This window comes from Bactrocera tryoni, chromosome 3 (genome assembly GCF_016617805.1).
Source record: "Bactrocera tryoni isolate S06 chromosome 3, CSIRO_BtryS06_freeze2, whole genome shotgun sequence".
In the NCBI taxonomy this organism is placed as follows: domain Eukaryota; kingdom Metazoa; phylum Arthropoda; class Insecta; order Diptera; family Tephritidae; genus Bactrocera; species Bactrocera tryoni.
Genome location: NC_052501.1, coordinates 79,975,062 through 79,991,120, shown reverse-complemented (window position 1 = coordinate 79,991,120; position 16,059 = coordinate 79,975,062). Strand labels below are relative to the sequence as shown.

General features: G+C 36.9%; 3 protein-coding genes and 1 non-coding gene across 7 annotated transcripts in view; 2 read left to right on the top strand and 2 right to left on the bottom strand.

Annotated features, from left to right (window-relative positions):
• The first annotated feature begins 874 nt into the window (after positions 1–874).
• On the top strand, positions 875–4,026 carry LOC120771565. 3 transcript variants are annotated; one of them, XM_040099630.1, is made up of 3 exons: positions 875–1,921; positions 2,082–2,676; positions 2,747–4,026. In XM_040099630.1, the coding sequence occupies exons 2-3, from the start codon at positions 2,659–2,661 to the stop codon at positions 3,935–3,937; spliced, it is 1,209 nt and encodes a 402-aa protein (XP_039955564.1). In that variant the 5' UTR covers positions 875–1,921; positions 2,082–2,658; the 3' UTR covers positions 3,938–4,026. The 3 variants fall into 3 exon arrangements, with proteins under 3 accessions (XP_039955564.1, XP_039955565.1, XP_039955563.1); XM_040099631.1 differs by having other exon boundaries at positions 875–2,358; positions 2,449–2,676; XM_040099629.1 differs by having other exon boundaries at positions 875–2,676.
• LOC120771566 (grpE protein homolog, mitochondrial) lies at positions 3,991–5,904 on the bottom strand. Its single transcript, XM_040099632.1, has 4 exons — positions 5,679–5,904; positions 5,141–5,480; positions 4,905–5,060; positions 3,991–4,797 (listed from the first exon to the last, which is right to left on the bottom strand). Exons 1-4 carry the CDS (start codon positions 5,759–5,761, stop codon positions 4,690–4,692), a joined length of 687 nt encoding a protein of 228 aa, XP_039955566.1. The 5' UTR covers positions 5,762–5,904; the 3' UTR covers positions 3,991–4,689.
• Positions 5,905–13,805: 7,901 nt separating this feature from the next.
• Trnay-gua lies at positions 13,806–13,909 on the bottom strand. The gene is made up of 2 exons: positions 13,873–13,909; positions 13,806–13,841 (listed from the first exon to the last, which is right to left on the bottom strand). It is a non-coding gene; the product is annotated as a tRNA-Tyr (tRNA).
• A 391-nt stretch (positions 13,910–14,300) lies between these two features.
• LOC120770192 (NAD kinase) overlaps positions 14,301–16,059 on the top strand; it is a 49,227-nt gene continuing 47,468 nt past the window's right edge. The window contains exon 1 of one of the 2 annotated variants that reach the window (XM_040097431.1): positions 14,301–14,647. Coding sequence is in view for 1 of the 2 variants with exons in the window: in XM_040097425.1 (XP_039953359.1) it covers positions 14,945–15,141 (197 nt within the window). In the remaining variant the exon portion in view is untranslated. Of the gene's footprint in view, positions 15,142–16,059 lie in introns of both variants that reach the window. The other variant, XM_040097425.1, reaches the window with a different exon arrangement.

Below are 16,059 nucleotides of genomic sequence, written 5' to 3'. Positions count from 1 at the left end.
CTTATGTGGTATAAGACGTGAATTTCCAAATGCCGCCCCAAATGTTTATTTCCAGTAAACAATTTTCTACCAGGCAAATACATCCGAACTGCTGCTTGTCTGTTGCAGGGTTCTTCTGGTTATTTCCGATTTTTGTTATAACTTTAGACTCCACAACTTATGAACATTGATTCTAACACTATATTCGCAACATAATTTCTCACATTACAGCTAAATGTACATTATTTTCAGCAATTTGCAATAAAAATGACAAAATGCACCACAGCAACATCACTCACTTGCTTCGCTTAAAATAATTCACTGGAGCACTGCATTTCATATTGCACATACGTGCAATCAATTAAAAAGCAAGCTACAAACACTTTTTCAGCATCTTATTTATTAATTAAATCAAAATAATTAATTAAAATGCCGAAAAGCACGCACCAAACGCAAATTATTTTTCGCGGACTAGTTAAATGTCAAAATATGCATGAAGGAAAAGGAAGCCAAAATGCAGGAAGTAATTAACCAAGTGAGAAAAATTTAAAAACCATTATTTGTAAATAAAACCTTGTTGGCAAGTAACTAAAAGCTCTATTAAAACTATTTCTACATACAGATTTAAAGCTATTTGATTTCTATTAAACTAAACCATTTATTTCTATGTTATTTGTGTATATATAATTGCGTTTTCCAATATTTTTAGCAAATTTATACTAAAATAATTTCATGCATATCGTTTCAAGCGAACAACTGCTTTCACTTTCCGAACACTTACCAATCACATATGGCGGATGTGCGGCTGCAGGGAAACTGACAAATGTCTTTCACTACGACAGCAGCTAGTAGTTGCTAAATGAATCATTTACTTTTTGGCATTTGGTGAAGGCAGTGTGGGCTCATATATTCTATATTTATTTACTGCAGTTTCAAAGGAGTATAAGTCTAATTCAATATAGCTAATTCTATAGGATTACTTATTGTCCAATGCACGCTCATTTGCCGACATTTTCTTGGGCATTCGAGTGCTATTTGCGGACAAAGAGAAAAATTTAACATATTTACCATTGGCTGGCTGTCCTTCAATGGCGCTAATCAAATTACAAATTGTTAAAACAACTGAAACTGTTGTAAAGTTAGTTTAGTTAAATACCGGAGTAGCTACGTGTTTTATAGGCGAACTATAAGTTTGGATATTTGTACAATCAAATAATGTTGGATTCTTATTGCTGTCCAATGCACGCTCTTTTGCCGACATTTTCCTGGGCATTTGAGTGCTATTTGCGGACAAAGAGAAAAATGAAACATATTTACCAGTGATTAGTTGCATTTTAATGGCACCAACCAACTTGAAAAATGTTTCAACAAATTAAAGACTTAGGAAAGAAATTTGTATAATGTGAGGAGCTGCAGACCTGGTTATTAATGCATTTAAGAAGTGCAGTTTGTAATGGCCGGATAAAGTAGAAAATTTAGTATAGTATTGAGTAATTGCTTAGTGCAAAGGAACCTTAAAGCCAATCGACATATGTACATACATACATATATACAAATGTTATAACATCACATGGATGAACCTATCAAGAGCCCTTTTATACCCTTAATTGTAAAAAATATATTATTTTCCTAACAAAACCACTGCTTTTTGAGCACGTGGTCTAACAACGTCATAATCAATACGTTACGTATAGAACTGCTGGTCACTTGCAACAAATGTTTGTAGTTATATGCAATGTATAGCTACTTATAAATTTTTAATATCAGCATTATATGTTTGGAAATTGTGCCGGTGATATTAAATCGAATTGCTCGTTGATTACAAAATATGGAAGTGTTATGTTTATCACTGGTTATGTTAAAAGAACGAATGATTTGAAACACATTTTGTTTCGACAAGTCTAGCTGTATAATATCAATAGTTTCCTGAGAAATAGTCTTGGTATGTCTTCTATTAATTTTCAAAATTGTCTTATGTGGCCCACTGTATCTATATAGAAATAGTCTTGGCATCTTTTCAATAAGAGCTATTAATTTTAAAAATTGTCTACTGTTGCCCACTGTATCTATGTATGTATGTATGTATGTATATACATTTTTAGATCTTACAATAACGCACATAGAAGCGTCATATGTATACCTATGACTTTTCTTAACACAATATCGTTTGCCATTGAAAAGGACGATGTAAATAGTGCTCTGCGTAGAATGTTAATTGTTTGTTACGGTGGAATCATAAAACAAACCATAAAGTGACCCACGCAACACAACACATGCAGGTAGAATTTCTATTGGTGGCCCATAGACAAAGCAGCACCCACATTTTCAATGCGATCACGAACAGAGCAATCAGTTAAAAATAAATAAAGCAAGATTCAGGTAGGTAAAATGTCAAAGAATTACACCATGGCATGCTCAAACATACAAATGGTCTGTTTGTTTTGAACACATTCACGCATGCATACAAAGGCACCGTAACAAAATTCTTTAGAACCGCATGCATTGGGCATTTGTGCAGCATGTTGCAAGTAAGAAAAGATTCCTTTAGAAAACGCTTCAGTTGGTTACTTGCATTGGCAGCAAGTAGACAGACAAATTGGATAATTCATACGCGCGCGAAGTAGAACGAAGTGAAATTATTTAATTTTTTTTGTACAGTGTAAAAAAATTAAAAAAGAAATGTTTTTGGATTACAGAGTAAGTACACAACAATAAAATTTTACAAGGCACCGGAAAATTATTACATTTTTTTATAAAATAATTGCAGATACTTTGCTTTTTAATTGTCTTGAAATGGGCGCACACACAACAGGTGCCTACAATGCCGTACCGACAGGCGCTATATTTCCATAAACTGCAAAAGTACCCCAGCTATAAGATTATAAATGCGCAAGAGGCTAGATTGGCAACAACAGAGCCAGCTGTTATAAGCACCGAGCTAGTGGAAGCTGCTACTACCACAAGCACTTTAGCGCCACCAACAAGCGCTGACACTGCAAACGATTCTAGCACCGACGCCAGCCCAACCGACGTTACAACTAAACCTGCTACAGCACCACTGGAAATTTCGACAGGTAATACTATTTATACACCCGATGAGTTTCCGCATGATTTGCTTGAAATTGCACGTTCAAAGCTCGGTCTAAAGAGTCTTGATGAAGTGCCCAGTATAAGTGAGCTCGCCGAATTTCTTGGCACTGCCAATGCGTCGGAGACCATTAAGTATATACGCCAGATGACAAACACAGAACAAGGTATCGCGCTGATAAAAGCCTACCTTGAATCGGCCGACTTCACCGATCGCACCGATGAGCAGCGTCGTCGTCAGCAACAACAACAGGCGTTAAATGTAGCAGCTACTACTGAAACTAAGAAAAACAATTTTCTGGAGCGTGTTGCTGCTTATTTTCATATTTACAACCTATGGCCGCAAAGTGGTAGCGCCGATGCGGCTGAAACGCGTAAAAATGTCGAGCAACAGCTAAGCAAATACATTAAACCACAGTTGGCGTATAGAAAGCGTATGCAAGCGACGCATCAAACACCCAACAGCGTAGCACACCATAAGCCAATGTTAGTGCGTAATCCCTTACCTTATCACTATCCTGTGCCACTGCGCCCCATTTCCGACAATCGTGTGAGGCATAATGATGCTGTAGCCATGCCAATAGCACCACCGGTCGTTTTTTCGCCCGTACATTTGAACACACCTAAATTCTACGTGCCACCGCATATAGAGCTGGCACGCGCTACCAATATACCACCACAACAACTGCAAACGTTGTTGCAAAGCAAACCAAAACTGGCAGAATTAGCTGCCAAAGTGAGTCGTTTGCCGCTGACCAACGATCATTCCACCCGTATTGATGAACAACTGTTGGTGGCGGTGAAACGCGCCATCGAACAGGATGATGACTTGCGCAAATTGCTACAGAGCACAGCAGCTACACTCAAATAGCTGATTGTCGGCTTTTAATGGTATTTTAGCATAAATTAATTAAGACTATTGAATAAAATTTGTGGGGAGTTATATATTTTACAAACATATTTGTTTTTCATTTTATTATATAATTAACATAGATTTCTATACCATCGCGAACATGTCATTTGTGTAACGCTGTGCATTTAGTCTTTAAGAAAAACAAGTTAAACTTTCAAAGCACTCATACAAACGCACACTAATCATTGTGAAATGCAAATGTTTGCGCACACACTTCTACATTTCATTGCCTAACTTAATAATTTTATTTAATTGCTAAATTACATTTTTATTTGTTAATTTTGCGGCTTCAAGTGAACCATTTTAAAGTGTTGAAAAAGTCAATAGAGATATAAGTTAAATTTCATTACTTTTTCAATTAGAAATTTTACGGAAATTCATTGGATATTGGAAAGAAGATATAGCAGTTCAAGGATAGTTCAACAATAGTTGAAATATATAAACAATGAAGCCATAACATTGCAGACGCAACTCTCTGTTATGTATTCAAAGTTTATATACAACAATTACATGTAATGAAAATCGCAGATTTGGTGCAGAAAAGAAAATTTCTTTACAGATGAAGTAGTTATGAAATTTGGTCTCGAACCACAGTAAAATTAAACAAAACAACATATTTATAAGAGCATACTAGTTTTCGGTTTTTTCAGGAACTGCAGAGTACTTTCAAGCAGCTTTTTCACTAGTTATTCGTCAAAGTTAGAATCCCCTCATGACTTTGAGACACCAACCAACGCAGGTCGTATACAACGTTCATGCAATTTGTAACCTAATTTGGTGACAACAACAACAGTGCTGGGCTCGACAGTGGCATCATCCTAAAAAATAATATAATTTTCATTGAACATGATCACTACTATTCATATACTTATATGCAGTATATAGGGATTTTACATTACTCAGAAATGCATATCTATACACACACCTTTTCGAATAATGCTTCGTGCATATTTGGGTTGAATTTCTCGTTAAGTGGATTGATTGGTTCCAAGCCATGACGTTTGAACACCTGCAACAGTGAAGCTTTAGTCATGGTCAAACCTTCATATAGGTTCTTCAAATGTGGATTGTTCTCGTTGAGCTAATGAAGAGAGCGGAATTAAATTTTGATTTATTATATAATTACATAATTTATTGCATAAGCCATAAAAAAAAACTTACTTCATCTTTCGGCACCGCCTCTGTGGCATGTCCCAGTATATCAGCTACCTCAAGCAGGTCTTTACAAAAGCTCTGTATGCCAAAAACTTTAGCATCAGCTATCTGTTTGGTAAGACGTGTACGCAGATTTTCACTATCTGCTAGTGAACGTTTGTACTTATCTAATAATTCATCATTCTTTTCTTTCAAGTCATTCACTTCTTTGGATAGTATTTCGATTTCTTCTGTCAGCTTCTTTGTCGCTTCAGCAACTGCGCCTTCCAATGGATTTGTGCCATCGGTATCTGACTGTTGTGGTTTTTGTGCGGAATTTTCCGTACTGTAGAAACGCAACGCTGGTCTGTATCAATAAGAAAGTTTTGATTATAAAATCGGGTTTTAAGCGGTTGCTGGAGTCAATACAAGTAATGTTTGTGCAATTTATTGCTTTATTACGTCACAACAATCTTATCACTTTGTCAACACACCTCTACTTTGGCCTACACCACAAACACCCAACAACACTGCTTTTGCTGGACCGGCGATATAATGTGCTTACCTTGTCGCCAACACGTTTTGGCTCTTCACAGCAGCTGCATAACGATTTGCAAGCGTAAACAGCGAAATGGTTTTCCTTGACATTTTCTGCCTTTTTACACTTTATCTTATAATGACAAAATCGTGCTTTTTTATTTTCCAATCGCGTTTTTCAAACACTATTAAATTTTCCTTATTTTACAGAATATTTCTTGTGCAATCCGAATCTGGCAATGAATATTCAACTCTGACAGCTGTAACTGTCAGTCAATAATTGAGTGTGCAGCGACCTCTGTTGCTTACAATAGTTGATTGGGCATAACGTTGGCTCTAAAACTGTTTAATAAAAAACAGTTCTAATTGTTTTTTTTATTTGTATAGTTCTTTATTTGTATTTCAAAATAAATGTGAATTAAATTGAAAAGCGTAATCTAGTTCTTGATTAAATTATCAGCGCTTTGAGTGTTTCATTTTGACCATTAGCTTTTTTCGTAATGTTTTGTTGCAGCATCCTGAGCTCAAATGCTATCATTTGAAAGCAATAATCGATTACACTGTACAATCTCTTTGTTTTTAAAATACGTTGCTGTGATATTAGCACAATTTATTTCGCAGCGTTTTGTTTCCGGCGGACAACTCTCTATATAAGGATAGTATGAAGAACTACGTAACATATTCACATATTATTACATATACATATTGTAAACGCAGTTATCATATCAGGTGACTTTAAGACTTGTGAAGTTGTGATAGTTTCTTTAAAAGCAGAAAGTGTTTTCGGTGCATACCAATTCATAAGCCACTACACTAAACTAATCTAAATAAGACATTTGGTTAAGTTGTGCTATCCGATTAGGCGATCGACGAGTGTTTGAAGTCTTCTGCTCATTTGCATTCCTTTCATTTTGCAGGTGGTTTTGTGTGACAACTTGGAAGATCGCTTCAAAGAAGTTCGATAGCCTTACTTTGCATATCCTTTGTAAGTATTTACATATTTTTTATATGCACATACATATGCAAATGTTTTATAAATAGAAATGCACATTTGTATGCAAATTGCTGCACATCATCACATTCCTAGAAAAGCGCCTGCATAATTACCACTAAAGATTTGAAATATGCATAAGTTTTTTTTAATCGTGTGCAATAAATTTAAATAATGACTAAACTGAAAATGGTTAAATGAGCTTCTAATCGTTATAGGTGCGCCTTTGAAGTGTTGCTATGGTTGTGTAGATTGTGCTTAACAAAACGGAACTAATACTCATTTGAATATAATAAATGGTATGTGTATGTCATCACGACTGGCTTATGTTCATACATATTTATTATATTTATTTTTCCAAGTATGTAGCCGCATTACCAGCTATTTATGCACGTACCTGCGTTTGCAACAAACAACTTAATTATAAATTTTACTTTCATTGCATTAATAATTGCTGTACTGTGGGCTAACCAACTTGCCGCAGGTCGTTGCCAGCTACCTTGAATTTATACTAGACACAAAATACGAGCAAATTCACGCCCCATATATGCATCAACGTTAGCACTTTCGAGCGAATGCCTTGAAATTGATGCATATAGTTTGCGGCAAGGTGTAAAATTTACACGTCATTTGCAAAAAAAAATAAAAAAACAACAATTAAAAATGTTAATTTCGGTTGCACCGAAACTTTAATACCCTGCACATGTAAGAAATGCACAAGCATGCAGCTTGATAGAGTTTAAAAATAGTTTTAACTCGATTTTTATCGATCAGTTTGTATGACAGCTATATGCTATAGTGGTCCGATCTGTACAATTTCTTCGGAGATTATAGCGTTGTCTTGGACAATATTCTATACCGAATTTCGTGAAGATACCTCGTCAAATAAAAAAGTTTTTCATGCAGGAACCTTAATTAGCTCGTTCAGTTTGTATGGCAGCTATATGCTACAAAGGTCCGATAACATCGGTTCCGACAAATGAGCAGCTTCTTAAGGAGAAAAGATAGGGTGCAAAATTTCAGATCGATATCTCATAAACTGAGTGTCTAGTTCACGTATATACAAATGGACAGACAGTTATGGCTAAATCGACTCAGCGCATCACGCTGACCCTTTACACGTATGTACGTGTATGTAACGTCTCCGACGTTTCCTTGTGAGTATTATGAACTTCTTAATAGGCTTAATATACCTTGTTTAGGATATAATAAAAGTAAAATCCAGTAAAAAATGTGTAGTTTAGCGAATAATGTCATGAATTAGCGAATTTTTTATTATGCTCATAAAAAAATTTACTTTTAAATCATTAAAAACATAATAGCAACTTAAAGTATAGAAAGTGACATTGAAATGGCTTTGAAAACGCACAGGTTACGTGATTTTGATACTGAACTTCGAGCATACGTTGTGCCACTGTCTGCAATACGAGCAGGAAAAGTGATACCGAAAGCACACATTTGGTACAGACCCAACCGCTGGAAACCTAGTAGACTAAGTGGTTGAATCCAATGATACGTGGAATGCGGTGTGTCAAATAGCTGAAAAAATTATGAAAACCCAAAGAGCCCAGTAGCAGCAGCGGATAAAAGGGCTCCAAAATTAAACGAACTACGAGGTCGCAGATCAGACAAATCGTCTTTATTGGCCAGCGTAGTCACTGTTTCTTAATTCGCTGAACTAAGTCAATGTCGTCGTATATCGTACAGCTAATCGTTCTATCAACTGTAGTATTCGCCGTTACCAATGCGAGGATGGAACCATGAGTAGAAGTTCACGCAATTGATGAAAGTTCTCTGATCGCCATTCACTTGGGAGTGGCCAACAACGATTATTTTCTATATGACTCAAGCAGTTCATGACTTCCAGTCTTAGACCAAGTCTACTCTGGGTAGCCAAAAAACATCCGCTTGAAAGCGAGCTAAAGTGAGAAGACGAGCATCCCTCCGCAAGGTTGTGCGCTGGGTTTGGGCCCGCCACGTAAAAACCACCCACAATGAAAAGAAGAATCAAACAAATGCTCAAGGAAAATGTCTAGAGAATACGGAAAGGATTTGTGACAAACATTGGGCGGGACGGGTGCAGCAGAGTTCAGACCAGTACAGACAAATGAGCATTGCTGAAATATATGATATCTAGGAAAGTAGGACAGCAGTGGAAAGTGTTGCCAGAAGTTAGCAACTCCAATCCTACAGGGTGCCAGTCCACAAAGCCATCGAGGGCAATGAAAAAGTGGACGAGATTGGCAAGAATGGTGTACGGGAAACCCATGCATTGTCTATACGACGATCTCGACAGAAGCATGGTGAAGAAAATCAAAACCCGATGGAACGAGTTACAACGATGCAAAATTGTAAAAGTCATATACAAAGCGATAGATCGGAAGTGCACAAAATTCCTATTGGCACTCGACGGAAGAGGTTGTAGGAACCCCGCGCCCGCAGAATGTGGTGGAAAAATAGAGAAGACTGCTGGAAATGTCTACAGTGGGACATCAGGGAAGCAGTGGAGCATCTCTTGTGCACTTGTCCCGTATTAGTAAGGCTACGATGTAAGCATCTGGGGTCCCCACAGTATGATACACTGAAGGAGATATCGACAGTGAGGGCGCAGTGTCTGTTAAAACTCGCGTCAAGCATAGTCATCCAAAACGATGACTACTCCTCTTGGACTTAGCAAGTGAACTCCATCTGGTATCGCAGAGGACCAAACAGGTCTATGCGTGGCTTATTGGCCTACCAGATTAACCTAACCTAATCTAATGATAAAATGAATGTCGTAAGACGTGACCAAAGTCACTCCCACCTCACCAGCTTATTAGAGTATATAGACTCGCATTGATTTCAAAGGGAAGTGAGCCAAATTGAAAGTGTCATTAAATCAGTTGCTTCGGCAAACAGTGCGGAAAAGCTACAACTATTATATTCCCTGGAACCTCGGACCTGCAGATTTTTATTCCAGTCAGAATTTATAACAACACCAATTGATTAAGTACGCTCTTCCATGAAAAACAGAATGAAACGAATCGCCTATTTAGCAACTAGCAGCAATAACGAATGCCAACAACAACAGCAACAAGGTGAAATAGTATTTATGCGCGCACCGATAAGGAGTTTTACATACAGATTCACTTGTGGAAACAAGCGCCAGGTGAGACAGCATAGCACACACACACACACACACACATGCACATAAAAATGCGTGTATTTTATACAGAATTTATGGGTATGAGACTTAAGTATTTATTTATACATGCGCTATAATGTATGTTTGCATGTATGCTTGCATGTATGTGTAGTTGTGCATAGGCAACGAGCCGATCGCCGCCGCAAATAATGAACGTTCGAACAGGAGGAGGCTTGTTACTTCGCACAATTTCAAGATCAACACTGTAGGCGGCGCGAACACAAACCGCAGCCAGGTAAACTCTACCGTGTGTGGGGCGTTGGGCGCGGGCTGCGGTGGTGCAGCGGTTTGCTGGCGTTGTGGCGTTAGCGGCAGCACTGGAAATGCTGCTGACATTGCTGTTGTTTTGCTGTTACTATACTATGTTGTTGCTTATTTTTGTTGTTGTGGTTGCTATTGTTTTGTGCTTATTGTCTTAACTGTTGCTGCCGATCATTGTTAGTGTGCTCATTGCTAATGCGCGTATTGTTAAACGTATGCTTGTTGTTGTTGTTATTGTTTTTGCAACTATTTGCCGCAGTCCATTGCTGCTGCGCCGTCGAACGCTGCGTCCAACAGCGCGAACAAGATCACTGCGCAAGTAGAAAGAAAAAAATCACCACATAAGTGAGTGAAAAAAGTGTAAAATAAAAATAAAAAAAAAACAAAAAGAAATAAATTGAGAAAATGTAAATATTTTTTTGTGCTGAATTCAGAATTTTCACAAACACACGGTCATACATACATACGTGACGGCGAGTGACTACCTATACGGGCGTACATGCATAATGCAGATTGGCATACACACACACATACATACACGCAAGCGTATATATGTATTTTCAATGTGGTTTTGTATGTTTATAGTATTATATCTACAGCTATGTGTATGTATGTATGTATGTGTATAAATTCTTACTTATACCCGTGTCTATATGTACATATCTAAGCGATCTCTAGAAGGCATTGTTGTTATGATCAATGTGGCATTGTTGTTGCCACAGCCGCTGTTGACGTTAGCGCAGTTGCTTTTATTGTTGTTGTTGGTTTTGTTGTTTGTTGTGTTGTTTTTGTTGTTGTTGTTGTTCTTGATGCTGTTGTTGTTCTTCTTTATGTTGTTGCAGCTATTGTTGGATTTGTTGCTGTTGTTGTTGTTGTTGTAATTTTTGTTGCCATTGTTGTTACTGCCATTGGTGTCGCTGTTGTTTTTGTTGTTATTTCCACTGTTGTTACTTTTGTTGCTATAGCTTTTGTTGGTGTTGTTGTTTTTGTTGCTATCACTATTGCTGCTATTATTATTGTTGTTGTTGCCTTTTGCTGCTGCTGTCGTTGTTGTTCTCGCTGTTGCTACAAAATTCTACAATTTTGGTGTTAAACTCAACAGTTTGCTGCAGCAAACGCATCAGTACAAATTCGACTTCAACTGCGTTCGGTTGTGCTATCGCCTCGACTGTGTGATACCGAAAATATTTCGTACAACGAAATCGTGTATGGAAATCCGCTGTTAAACGGCGTTTACATAAATCAATAATTTAAATAAATATATGCATACATACATACATGCATTATATAGACTTCCTCTACGGCGGATTTGCGTTTGCAAAAAATACACACACACATACAAACAAACACACAGATGTGCTGATTTGAAAGCAGAAGTGTTGCGGAATACAAAACCAAAAACTAAAAAAAAATAAAATAAAATAAAAAAAATTAAAAAATAAAAAAAAAGTAAAAAAAAAAATTAAATATAAAAAAAAATAAAATAAAATAATAAAAATTCCAAGTGAGTATCAAAACAGGGTCAATTGTGTCTGCACATGGCTGAGTACAAGTGCACTTAGCAGACTAGTTTGCATGCGAACTGGAGCTTCGGCTGTGTTGTTGCACCCACAAAGTGTTCTAAAGCAAAGCCTTACCAGACGCTCTCGTTCAAATATAAACCGAAAAATTGTAAGCTTGCATATTTGCAATTATTTCTAAAAATTCACTTACTTGTGTGCTCGTCAAATTCAAAACACTTGTACTAATTTAGATTTTACTACACAAAAAAATAGTTTACCGCACGGTTTTGCAATATAAATTCACACACCCCCGATCCATCGTCGTTAATTATCAGCAAATAGTTGGAGGAAAATGAAGGAGGAAGATCTGATTATGGCGCGTGCTTTGGTGGCCGAGCAAGCAGCAGCGGCGGCCGCGGCAGCTGCCGAGTCTTCGGCAACATTAGCAATGATGGGCGCGTCGCTGAATCAACAGCAGGCCTCACCTGGCGCCTCGCCAGCACCCTTGCGGCGCACACGTGTTGCCGACTTGATCGAGAAACGTAATCAATTCAGGTGAGTCCATGAGAATATTCATATTTTAACAAAATATAATATTAGCATAAAAGATTTAAAGACGTAAACTATCACAAGGAACCGTTAAAGTTACTTGATGATTGGTTTCAGCAGCTCGCATAGCATAGAGCTTCTTTTACTTTATTTAATGTCGAAAGTCCAATAAAAGACTGTTCCTATTATCAAGAGCATAGTCCAGATACGAGTACTCAACTCAATCCCATAACTTTTGTGCAATTTTCGACGTCGTTAAACCTTCGTGAAAATAAGATATCTTAACTTTGCACTCAAGTTCAGTGAAGCGTTGTATAAATACCTTATCGCTGACAAAGAGTTACTACATCTTTAGATTTGATTTGGGTATCCAATCACAGCAGTATTGCTGAAAACTTTAAGGCTGAGGAAGTCAGATACTTCAATCTCACTAGCTGCCTGCTTCCTGCCGAAAGGGACTAATATTTTATTGTTGTTGCTCTCCAAGTCCTTGGCCGTCTGAAAGTTGGGACTTAGAGTCGACTTTCGTTGGAACGACCATTACTGGTGCTCGTGGTCTTACTTATCTACGTATTTTAAAGTATCATTGTGTTTATCGTCTTACAAAATTTCGAACAGCTTTCATTGAGCTTTAGTGAGCCAAATTGAGTCACGTCATCCCCATTATTTGCTTGCATTATGGAATTATTCACGTGTCGCAGTTATGAAAATTAGCATATGCAAAGGAATCTATTTCCAGACAATTCGGAGTTAAATTTAAAAATGATATACAAAATTTTCATTCACTCAAGCAAAAGACTACACGTGCATACATACAGTTTCATGGAGACTATTCATGTACAAACATACTACATCCGGTATATTTTTGTCAAGTTCATTCTTCGTTTTCAATCGGCTACAGGAGGTCTCGTCATTTCTTTCTTACTTTTTACACCACTGTCTGATAAAAGCAAGATACAGAGATATTTTGGTCGAGACTTTAGTTAGCGCGAGCACTCTCTTTCTCAGATTTTTCACCAAAAAAGTAAATGTCTAATGACAGGTTTGACGCCACAATCTTAAGCCTCGAACCTAACTATATTTGAGACGGCTGGCTTTTATCTTGTAGATAATAAGCTCACTAGCATATTTAGTAAAATGGATTGACAATATATTAAACAGAATTTCAACTCTAGTATAATGGTTGCAGATTTTATCGGACCCTAATTGTCAAAGTTCTCTCATCCGAAGCTGTTCTGTCCTCTTCATAGAGGGCGTTTTTTACGTGGTGGGTCCCAAGCCCAGCGTACTATCCTGTGGAGGGATGATTCGCCTTCAAAAGGATGTCTTTTGGCTAACCAGAGCGAATGGCGCTCAGAAAATTTTCCTTACTTGAGTGAGTGAAAACGAAGAACGGCTGCCTTCCTTTTCGATAGATATTTAGGAATAGTTCCGTTTCATATTGGACGCACGTTCTCAGCTGTCCAAGTGGGGTCGATTTTCTAACTTCACCTGCCTAAACCTAGCCCAACTTGAACTAACATAACCTAACCTAATGTTTGCTTTAATTATAATATAATGTCCATGTATATTAGTCTAAATTTCGAATATCTGGTACATTTTTGCAAGGCTGTTAATATTTTACGGCTGAAAAATATAAAAAAAACACTAAAAAAGTTTACTTCTGAATCCTTCGAGCCGGATTTGAACCAGCGACCTATGGATATCTGTTTCAATTTTACTTGAATTTATTCCTCTACAGTCCACCGCTCTACCAACTGAGCTATCGAAGGCTTATTTGCTCCTATGAGTAATTTCTCACTTGAACGCCAGCTGTTTATTATAATCACGAATATGATTATTGCCGTACAAAAAATGTATTAATTATAGCGATAATGCTGCCATTTTATTTCTCATAAAAGGCATAGATAAATTAATTTTTTTTAAATAAGTGTCTAAAAATATATACATATATACTGACTATACATAAATACTGCTCGCCCATAAACTAGTTGAAAGTCCAATTATAACTCTTACTCTCTGCTAGTCTCCGTCAGATGTCACGCTACAATATTTCTAAATTCTGAGATTTTCAAACAGCTGACATCAATCGGTTGTTCTCTTTTGATTATTGCTTCGTGCAGTTGTCACTATTTTGCTGTTTTGCTGCCATTATCTTATTCGTGTTGTGTGACAAATCGTGATACTAAACTTTTTCATAAATTGCGCGACGTTTTTTACGCTTATTAAGGAAATTTATTACACTTTTCTGAAAATAAAACAAATAGGCAATGATTTGCAAATAAAAGTGAATACAAGTTTGTGTGTTTAAATCGTGAAACCAAGAAATTGTGAAATCAGCCAAATACTTTGTAAACGCAGCAACTCCGCCGCGCCGACCTCTGCACCTGTAAAGGCTGAAAGAGAGCGATTAAGAAAAATCCCAATCGGAAACTGGCTAATGTCAAAGACATGTAAATTTTAAGCAGTTTCAGCTGCAGCGGCTAAAGGTGACTTCAAAGTTATAAAGGGTACATACAATTCCATTGATTAGAATCTAATATTAACTCATACTTAAGTGTAACATTTCAAAGCCTCCATTTCCATTCTCAACGCTTTAAAGCACACACACACACACATGCACGGACACAACTGAACAATAAGCACTTCCGTCTGCGCCAATTGTCATATTGCATTGTGTTTAACAACATAAAAAAATACAAAAAAATAAAATAAAAACACTTGTATTAAACAAATAAAAACAAAACATACACTTTTTACAACAACAAAAATAAGTAAATAATTGAAACACTAAGCACTAAACAAAAATGTCGCAGTCCGCCAGCAGTAATGTGAATGGTCGTAAGAATAGCTCAGCCGCCGTGGAGTGTATACCATCGGCCACAAATGCGGCTGCTGCGGCGGCCTACAAGGAACACCAAACACTGTGCATCAATCGCAACAGTGTCGGTGATGGCAGCAACGCTTCATCAGCGCCCAATGTGGGGGCAATGCGTGAATGGTGGTAAGTTCATCTTGTGTACATATACTATATAACACCTAGACGCTATGAAAGGAAAGTCAAAAGGAAATTTGCGTATATTTTGTTTACCTGCCGCTCTCTTATCTACCACATACATACATATGTACATATATTTATATTATACCTACTGTTCCGATATTGTTGCTTTGTTTATATTTCGTGATTGCGTGAAATAGCCTACTCATTGTAACGGCTTATGCCATACCTAGTCACAATTCTAACGTAATCATTATATGTTATGTGCGAAAATATAATTATAGTACAATTGCATGATTTTGTAATGTTGCTGTGAGTAGGAAAATTTTACAGTTAGCTATTTATTAGGCTAAGATGTTATTGCTATCTCACAGGGGTGCCAATTTGGTTAGTTAGTAGTTTGTCGAGAGTAATATGTGGAAAAATTGCTAATTGAGTCATTTAAGTTGTTATTTACATATAAACTATGTTGTTCTGTAGAAGAATTGTTGGATAGTGGCAGTTAGAAAGTGAACTGCTACTTTTCGTTAAAGGGGTTACATGGTTTTTTCTCATATAAAAAATGTAATATTTTATTAGAATTTTTTATTGTTACAAACATACACTATAAGCGAAGAAATTCTGAAATTTTTGGAAAAAAATATTTTAATCTCGGCCATTGCGACGCCTTTTCCGGTTATCCCACGGTGAAAAAATGCGCCCCCGTTAGTAGAATAACTCCTTACAGGATCACCAAAAGTGAAACAAATACGTAAAACCTTAACTTAGAACATAGACGAAGGAAAAAAACCGGAAATTGGATTTTTGGCAGACATTTTTTCAAAAACATGAAAATTTCATTGAAGATTTCGCGACATTTTTTTTTCAAATAGTTGTAATCGAAAACAAGAAGAATTGTAACTCAAGGAACTGTGTAAAATTACA

Bases quoted from the DNA above. Each gene is read 5' to 3' on its own strand.
- LOC120771566 (XM_040099632.1), bottom strand. From the start codon at position 5,761: ATGTCAAGGAAAACCATTTCGCTGTTTACGCTTGCAAATCGTTATGCA. The intron at 5,481-5,678 runs GTAAGCACATTA...TTATTGATACAG, and splicing joins CAAAACGTGTTGGCGACAAG to ACCAGCGTTGCGTTTCTACA. The intron at 4,798-4,904 runs GTGTGTGTATAG...ATTATTTTTTAG, and splicing joins ACGAAGCATTATTCGAAAAG to GATGATGCCACTGTCGAGCC.